We start from the raw sequence: 10,000 nt of genomic DNA on the forward strand, positions 1-10,000 counted from the left end.
AAGGCTACCTGTCGGTCCTAGAGAACAGATCTGTGAAGGCTAATCAGTATGTAAAGGTTAACCGTGTCGATACACAAAGATCAAGTCAGCGAGCACAAGGATGCTCGAGGAGGAGGAGGCAGAGACTGGGCTGCGAACCCAGAACCGTCGGCTTGGCATCACAAACACCCAACAGACAAACACCACACAAACCAACCTAAGTATGTGTAGTATACTTCATATACTGAGTATATGAAGTGCGTGCCTTCCCCAGAACAGAACTGTACACAGACGGCCATATGAAATACTAATGAATAAATACACATATGCACACACATGCTAGACAATGCATTTGTGTGTGTCGACGCGGCATCGCTGAGCGGGCGAACGAGGAGAAGAACGAGGAGATGAGCGGGAGAGGCTGAGGAGGCAGCAATTAAACTTCAGAGGACAAAACCAGCGTCTGGATCAACCCACCGGAGGAGACACACATACACACACACGCATAGAAAGACACGCACACAAAAACACACACCCACACTCAAACACGTACAGAAAGACACACACACATACAAACATATGTACGGACATGCAGAAAGACACACAAACAGCACTGCAGCGTACACAAACACACACACACACACACACACACACACACACACACAAACACACACAAACACATACACATACACATAAACGCTGGTGCGTCGGATTATGTATTTCAAACAAAAGTGATGGAAAAGGGGAAAGCTTTGATGAATACCCTCATTGCTGCCAGATATTTCTAGACTTGATGTGTGTGTGTGTGTGTGTGTGTGTGTGTGTGTGTGTGTGTGTGTGTGTGTGTGTGTGTGTGTGTGTGTGGTGTGGTGTGTGTGTGTGTGTGTGTGTGTGTGTGTGTGTGTGTGTGTGTGTGTGTGTGCTTACCCTGCGGTCAGCTTCGCCTCGACGCCTCTCTGATGCCACTCTCATGGTGTGCGTGCGTGGCGTGTGTACACGTGTGTGTATGCGTGTATACATGGGTGTGTATGCGTGCACATGTTTGCTATGCGTGTACGCGTGTGTGTATGTGTGTGTGTATGTGCACGTTCTCATACCAACTGACAGCCATGAATGCTGAACTCTCCATGGATCCTGATTCAGCGAGTTAATGCAGAGTTAACGTATTAAAGAGTTCTCTTAGAGCTCATCAAGGAACTCCCTTTGTTCTGGTGATGAATGGCTGCAGGTTCCGTACTTTCTATCCCAGGTTCCAGACCTACTGTCTATCCCCAGACCTACTGTCTAATCCCGAGGCTTACTGTCTATCCCGACTTACTGTCTATCCCAGGTTCCAGACGTACTGTCTAGCCCAGGTTCCAGATGTACTGTCTATCTCCAGACTTACTGTCTATTCCCAGACCTACTGTCTATCCCCAGACCTACTGTCTATCCCCAGACCTACTGTCTATCCCCAGACCTACTATCTATCCCAGGTTCCAGATATACTGTCTATCCCCAGACCTACTGTCTATCACAGGTTCCAGACATACTGTCTATCCCCAGACCTACTGTCTATCCCCAGACCTACTGTCTATCCCCAGACCTACTGTCTATCCCCAGACCTACTGTCTAACCCCAGACTTACTGTCTATCCCAGGTTCCAGACTTACTGTGCATCCCAGGTTACAGACATACTGTCTATCCCCAGACCTACTGTCTATCCCCATACTTAATGTACCCCAGACTTATTCGATATTACTTCCTTTCATGCAATAATAAACAGTTTAATTATATATGTAGTAGTATCTAGTATTGTTAAGGAATATATTTTAGAACATGTATTATATAACAATGTTATATTCTTTCACAGCCCTGTTGTCTATAAAGTACGGCCCAGCGTGTAAATGAAGGAGACTTTAGTCTATCAGGGCTCTAAGTGGAGGATGGAACAGCTGGGATACCCCGACCACTCGCTGACCTTTGACCCTGCTTGTCAAATATACCAGCTCAAAATACTCATACACACACGCACATGCACGCGCACACACACCTCTCACCGGGGACGGTTGTGGGGACTTGCATGCATGCAAATGAGGCTCTTTTCACCACACATGAGCTGGGCTGGGCTAGGATGTGCGAGGTTGGGCTAGGCTAGGGTGGGCTAGGCTAGGATGGGCAAGGATGGGTTAGGCTAGGATGGGCTAGGATGGGCTAGGATGGGCTAGGATGGGCTAGGATGGGCTAGGATGGGCTAGGATGGGCTAGGATGGGTCAGGCTAGGATGGGCTAGGATGGGCTAGGATGGGCTAGGATGGGCTAGGATGGGCTAGCCTCCTGCTCCACCCTGTAGTCTGTCCTGCCCCAGCCTGCAATCTGTCCTGCTCCACTCTGCACCACCCGTCAGTCTGTCCTGCTCCACTCTGCACCACCCGTCAGTCTGTCCTGCTCCACTCTGCACCACTCTGCTCCACCCTTCAGTCTGTCCTGCTCCATCCTTCAGTCTGTCCTGCTCCACCCTTCAGTCTGTCCTGCTCCACTCTGCTCCACCCTTCAGTCTGTCCTGCTCCACTCTGCTCCACCCTTCAGTCTGTCCTGCTCCACCCTTCAGTCTGTCCTACTCCACCCTTCAGTCTGTCCTGCTCCACCCTTCAGTCTGTCCTACTCCACCCTTCAGTCTGTCCTGCTCCACCCTTCAGTCTGTCCTGCTCCACTCTGCACCACTCTGCTCCACCCTTCAGTCTGTCCTGCTCCACCCTGCACCACCCTGCACCAAGCTGCTCCTATCAGCCTGAGGACGTGTTCTCACTGCGCCCCCGATCAGAACAACGTGTCCAAACTCTTTCTGTCCACACCAGCGATTTCACTGGTCGCCGCCTGTCTCCCTGAGAGGCAGGCGGGATGCAGGAGATGAGAGGATCATCTTCAGTATCACCGCAGTCATCGCTTTCTGGGAGATTTGTTTCGCAGGCATTTTCAGATTTAGGAGGATCTCTTTGAAATCTCCTGCATTCTCCCCCCATCACTCTCCCCTCACCATCACTTTACCTCACTCCCCCTCACTCTCTGTCACTCTATCAATGAGGGAAATGAAAACATACGCAGACATGCAAACACCAACTGGTGTACACCCGCACACACACACACACACACACACACACACACACACACACACACACACACACACACTCACACACACACACCCTGGCTGTATTGGTATAGGACTAGGTATTGGACCTCACACTAGCATGGAATGGGGGGGTATCAGTTCCCATGGCAACCTACAGGTGACTCACAAGCCGAGAACCGGCGGTGCAGTTGCCGTGACAACTGACACTAGCGCATCGCCATGGGAGCGAGAGGAGGAGAGCGCGCGGCCGTGGGCGGCGTTCTGTTTGGTGCGCTTTAGCTTTCTGTTATTTTCTGAGGGGTTTGTTGTGGTTGACTGAGTGCTGCCATGTTACGCAGTGAAAACAACTATGGGCACCGCAGCCCACACAATGCACCCCGTTACGATGGGCAACAGCAAGCATAGCTTCATAGCACACGACCACTGGCTAATATTGAAGGAAGCTCTTAAATAGAGTGACCCCTATTTAAGGTCTGAGTGACCCCTGTTTAAGGTCTGAGTGACCCCTGTTTAAGATCTGAGTGAACACCTGTTACGGTCTGAGTGACACACCTGTTTGAAGTGTAAGTGAATCCCTGTTTAAGGTCTGAGTGAACCCCTGTTTAAGGTCTGAGTGAAACCCTGTTTTAAAGTCTGAGTGACCCCTGTCTAACATTATCTAACATTAACCGCAAACTACCCCACATAACATCATCTACAGCTGTAAACTACCCCACATAGCATTATATACAGCTGTAAACTAACCCACATTGCATTATATACAGCTGTAAACTAGGACATCCCATCATCTATATCAGGAAACAACCATGTAACATTACCTACAGGTGTAAACTACCCCAGCATCACATTACAGGGTATCTAAAGCTGATTTGGTAGTCGACTCAACCAAGGGTAAGTCAGCAAGTTAACATTATTTTACCTCCACTCCTACTCCTGTTATATCATGACATGACCCTTAGCGGAAGAAATTACATATTATACCCTTAATGGATGATGAGATGCTGTATCATGATGATACATTTGTGTGTGGTAGTTCACAGTCAAATCTAAACTACACTTTCCAAAAGATGACTGGCCTGCAGCCAAGTCTTAACATTTTACACAAGAATAACATTTTATTTTGGATTCAGGAAAGTTCCGCCATCACTTCTGGTAGAAGATCAATCATCTGAGAGATGACTCCCCTTCACATCTCGTTTATGCGTTACAAATGAAACGATCTTTGGTTAATTGGCCTTAATGTTCCCCCGGGTTTGACATGATAAATGATCATGTTGTGAGGATCATTAGCAGGAACCACGGCAGGAGCCATCAACACCTCAACAGGAAACTCCAATTAACCACCAATTAAACTCGCGCTCTCTCGCTCTCTCTCTCTACGAATATAGAGGTCTTCTGTTTGTGTTCCTGAGGACTTTAGTTCTTCAGTTTGTTTTCCTAACGTTGTTAGGACTTCAGAGGTCTTTGGTTTGTGAGGAATTTAGAGGTCTTAAAGGGTATATATTATACCGCCAGGTGTGAGTGTGATTAGCCATTACAAGCTGTTTTGAAAATGTGCAGCTTCTGAAATCACAGGTGGGCGTGTCCACCTAGATGTATGACGGATAGATGAGAAACTTTTTTGCTGCAATCCACTGGGTAGTCTGGTAGACCGATCCATCCAGCACACATCTAGGTGGACACGCCCACCTGTGATGTCAGAAGCTGCACATTTTCAAAACGGCTTGTAGCGGCTAATCACACTCACGCCTGGTGGTATAATATGTCCCCTTTGAGCTTGTGTTCCTACCGTTGTTGTGTGCGGCGGTCTGGCAGCTGCTGATGTCCAGGGAGCTGGGTTTACGTGTGACGGCAGAGGTTACCGAGGTCACCAGCTCGTAGGGATTCTCCTCGTCCTCCGGGGAGAAGACCTCCAGCGAGGGAGAGCCCACAAGATCAGCCTGGGTCTCCTGGAGGGAGAAAGAGAGAGACAGAGAGTACATAAAAGTCGTCTGCTGTGAGGATAAGTGCGTGTTAGCTTGTGGTCTTGTTTGTTTCTTCCTTCTTGCTTTAACCTGGACATTCTAAACCGGCCATAACAACCGTTGCTATGAACACAATGATCCATCAGCTGGTCTTACCGTTCCCAAGGGTCACAGCTCAAAATAAGATGAGAAAGTTGTTCTGTTTCATCATTGATATCAGCACAAGTCTTCTTTGTTCAACCCTGTGGTGCATATTATAACACACATCCATGATGTCTGGGGTTTGGTTATCAAGCATTATTGGGTTTGTTGCTTTGTGCCTTTGATTTGCCTGCAACTTCATGGGAAAGAAAAACATTCCTGTCCCCTAGCAGCTAAGCTCTCCCAGGCCTGGCAGCCAGTAACTTCTGCAGGGAGAGGAGAAACAAACAGGGCTTGGAGCTGCTCAGAGATCCATCTTGTCAGCAGATCCATGCTGTTTACCGACGCCTTGTACCATGCCGACAACACAGTAGTTCCAGCATATTAACCACTCTGCTCTAATCCTTGGGTCTTTGCAGCCACGCATGAGGGAGGTGATCTGTAGAGCTATAGGAAAGCCTGCCTCATGTTCCAACGATTGTGTGGCTGCTGTTGAATAATATCTATTCAGCGAGATGTCTCCATTCTGCCCTAACCCTGACCCTGAACCAGACTTTACGAACATCGCTTTCATTTTGCTCTTCAAATTGACCTTTTACAAACAAATCGAAGAATGTAAAATAGCACTTAAGTGAAGATGCGAGAGAGACCGAGAGCGCGAGAGAGACAGAGAGAGAGAGAGAGAGAGAGAGAGAGAGAGAAGCTCACAACCAAACCAGTTTCTCACGCAGACGTGTGACCAAGGAGCGAAGAGGCAAAACAAAACTAACTTTATCTCCGGTGAGAGAAACCTTATCCAAATGACCACCCAGATGTCTGCATTTTTCCCATAATGCAACGCTTCATCCCCTGCTGTCACACGGCGTCCCGTCTGTGTTGTGAGAGTCGTCTTCTAGGCCGTTTCAGTGTGGAGTCAAGGCTGTTTGTACCCAGGACACCGTCCCCGTTCCATAACCCTACTAACCCCAACCCTACTAACCATACCAACCCTAACCATAACTCTACTAACCCTACCAACCCTAACCATAACTCTACTACTAACCCTAACTCTACTAACCCTCACTCTAACCCTACCCGGAGTCCACCTGGCAAACTATCACACAAACAGACTCCCACTTATACATACACATACCAATACCCCCCCTCACACACACACACACACACACACACACACACACACACACACACACACACACACACACACACACACACACACACACACACACCGGTGATGCAATGATGGGTCTCTTAGTGATCAGTCTCTAACAACTCTAACAAACAGGCACACACACACACGCACACACTGCGTGGGCAGACACACACTCGCATGCGGGCCGGTGCAAACACACACACCCACCCACACAGGCACTCACCCACAAGCGTGGGCAGACACACACTCACATGCAGGAAGTGCAAACACACACTGTCACTCACACACACTCGCAAAGACACACTCACACATTTCAATTATTTATTGGAATCCACCAATCACATAACAACAGACAGGATTGAAATATTTTCAGAGATGAGATAGGGCTTTGTTCAAGGGTACAAAAAAACATCTCCTGCGCCACACTGCAAGACTGCCTATCACTGCTGATATGGAGCAAAGCTTTGCTAGTTGTTTAGATTTTCTGCTGGTGAGCCCTGCCAGCCTTAACCCACTGAAAACACGATTGTGGACATGCCCCAAGCTGCCAAAATTCAACACCACTAGCTTGCATTGATAGCCTAGGTCCCATAGCATTTACAGAAGCTACTTCATGATTTATCGTTGAAAGCAATTTCCATGTAGAGATCATACACACAGCCTATTTCAAGTAACTTCCCTTCTGTCACAGTTTACAAAACAACAACCGCACACACACAGACACACACACACACACACACACACACACACACACACAGACACCTAATGCAGTCCCTGCTCGATTTGGGTCGTATTGCAGCGTGTTTATAAGTGCAGCTAAGACTTCCCTCAAGACCGCTGATCAGTAGACCGATGGAGGAGAAGAGCGGAGGAGACCAGAGGGACCGAGGATAATGAACTACTTTAACGTTATCGTTATCACAAGATGAGTGGGTATGCTGATGGCCTGAGACCCCCTGGTGCCACGCGGGTCGCATCTCAAACACCTCGACCTGCTGTCCTGATACTAAGGATATGATCTAACCCACAGAGAGAGAGAGAGAGAGAGAGAGAGAGAGAGAGAGAGAGAGAGAGAGAGAGAGAGAGAGAGAGAGAGAGAGAGAGAGAGAGAGAGAGAGAGAGAGACAGACAGACAGACAGACAGACAGACAGACAGACAGACAGACAGACAGACAGACAGACAGACAGACAGACAGACAGACAGACAGACAGAAGCGGCGTAGTAAAGGCTGGAAGGAAGAAGGAGGAAATGAAGCGAGAGCAGACAGGAGAGAGAGCCGACAGGAGAGAGAGCAGACAGGAGAGAAAGCAGACAGAGGAGAGAGAGCAGACAGGAGAGAGGGCAGACAGGAGGGAGAGCAGACAGGAGAGAGAGCAGACAGGAGAGAGAGAAAAAAGGTGGGAGAGCAGACAGAAGAGAGAGAGCAGACAGGAGAGAGAAAACAGGAGAGAGCAGACAGGAGAGAGAGCAGACAGGAGAGAGAGAAAACAGGAGAGAGCAGACAGGAGAGAGAGAAAACAGGAGAGAGCAGACAGAAGAGGGAGAAAAAAGGTGAGAGAGCAGACAGAGAGAGGGCAGACAGAGGAGAGAGCAGGAGGACAGAGACAAGCGAGAAGACAGAGCAGCAGAAGAGAGGCCAGACAGGAGAAGGAAAAAGTTTTTTTTGCAATTGAGCCATTGAGCGAGAGAGATTCAGAGTCAGTTGTAGAGGAAAGGCGCTAAACTTTTCTCCAAGAGAAAACAGAGTTCATTGGGTTTACAATACACTCATGTGCGAGCACACACACACACACACACACACACACACACACACACACACACACAAACACACAACCTACCCACACACATACACACACACACACACGCCCTACACACACACTCAACAGTCCGAAAGAATACGTCTCCTTCCGTTCCAACAGTGTCTCCGTTTGAATCGATCCTCCATGTTGTCCCTCTCCTAGGGCCATCGTTGAGCCCCCCTCCCTCGTCAGACCCTCTTCCTGGGGGTCAAATGACCCGAGCATCTCCACTGACCTGCCGCTACAGATGCCTCCTCTTCCTCCTCGGGTCAGGTCGTGTAGAGGTGCGGCGGAGCAGTGTGAGAGTGGGACTGGGGTTGCCCTGACGATGGCAATGGTGTCGCCCCTCTCCCTTTCTTTCTCTCTCTCTCCCTCTCTCTCTCTCTCTCTCCCTCTCTCTCTCTCCCCTCTCTCTCTCTCACTCTGTCTCCGTCTTACAGAGTTCAGCTCAAATCAGGAGAATCAGAAAACAAGGGAGGAATACTGCATTTGTCCCACACACACACACACACACACACACACACACACACACACACACACACACACACACACACACACACTATCTTCATTCACTTCCCTGCCACCACACCCATTCTCTATCTCTCTCTCTTCCTCTCTCCCCCCCTCCTCCCCTCCTCCCCTCGCCCTCCTCCCTAACAGAGGACCCAGTGTCCAGACAGGAAGTGGAGGACAGCGTTCTGCTGGCCGCTAATCAACCGCCGCATGAGAACCACGCAGCTGCACCTCCAGATGGGTGTGTGTGTGTGTGCGTGTTTGTGTGCACGTGCGTGCGTGCGTGCGTGCGTGCGTGCGTGCGTGTGTGTGTGTGCATACCAATGTTGTCATCTGTGTTGGTATGTGCGTGCACGCGTGTGTGTGCGTGTGGATGCGTGTTTACGCATGCCTGTGTGGGAGAACGTAGATAACCAAAAACAAGGAAAGACCCTTCTCATCGTCCCAGAGGTGCTGATACTCGCTCTACCAATCCCAACGCAGCGCCTCTGTCATCTCTCTCAAAGCATAAGGACCTCTCTCGCCCGCCTGGGCCCTGCCCCACTGTACAGATAATGAACGTGAACTGAGTGCTGTTCTGGAGAGAGAGAGAGAGAGAGGATCAGAGGAATGTACTCGAGTAAACCAAACAACACAATGGATCCTCAGAGCAGTTGTAGAGAGAGAGAGAGAGAGAGAGAGAGAGAGAGAGAGAGAGAGAGAGAGAGAGAGAGAGAGAGAGAGAGAGAGAGAGAGAGAGAGAGAGAGAGAGAGAGAGAGAGAGAGAGAGAGTGATGTGATGTCTGTAATGTTTTCCTGATATTGTTGAATTAACGTTTGAATTTGAAATTTGAGAAGATGTCTGACATAAGGAGTGAGGCAAACCTCATGGGTAAAAACCCTTCAGAGACGGATACTGGGGTGCCTTTGAGCCAAGCACTTATCCCAAGCACCTCGTGATCAGTGACCATGTGATCAGTGAAGGCTGTGGCCAATCAAATGCTAAGACGTTCCTCGTTCAGGAATCATAGAATCATGTAAACACACACGCACTCACACACAGTATATAAATAGATTATATATAGAGAGTATATATATGTAAAGATATATACAGAGTAGATGTATAGATTATTTAAATAGATTATATATAAAAAAAAGTGCGGGGAAAGAGAGAAAAAGATGGGGATTGAAAGAGCATCGTAGAGACACAGTGGGTGAAGTAAAAAAGATGGAGAAAAAGTCATATCAACGCAATTTCTCTCTTTTCCCTTCCACATTTTCTCACAAACACACACACACACACACGCCCAGGGCATAGCTGACGCCGGTTGGGACACTAGGGGGTCTCTCTCTCTCTCTCTCTCT

General features: G+C 48.7%; 1 protein-coding gene across 1 annotated transcript in view; it reads right to left on the reverse strand.

Annotated features, from left to right (window-relative positions):
• anks1b (ankyrin repeat and sterile alpha motif domain containing 1B) overlaps positions 1-10,000 on the reverse strand; it is a 55,995-nt gene that overhangs the window by 36,315 nt on the left and 9,680 nt on the right. The window contains exon 6 of the mRNA XM_056579009.1: positions 4,878-5,037. Coding sequence (XP_056434984.1) covers positions 4,878-5,037 — 160 coding nt within the window. The remainder of the gene's footprint in view (positions 1-4,877; positions 5,038-10,000) is intronic.

Source organism: Gadus chalcogrammus, chromosome 19, assembly GCF_026213295.1.
Source record: "Gadus chalcogrammus isolate NIFS_2021 chromosome 19, NIFS_Gcha_1.0, whole genome shotgun sequence".
NCBI lineage: Eukaryota > Metazoa > Chordata > Actinopteri > Gadiformes > Gadidae > Gadus > Gadus chalcogrammus.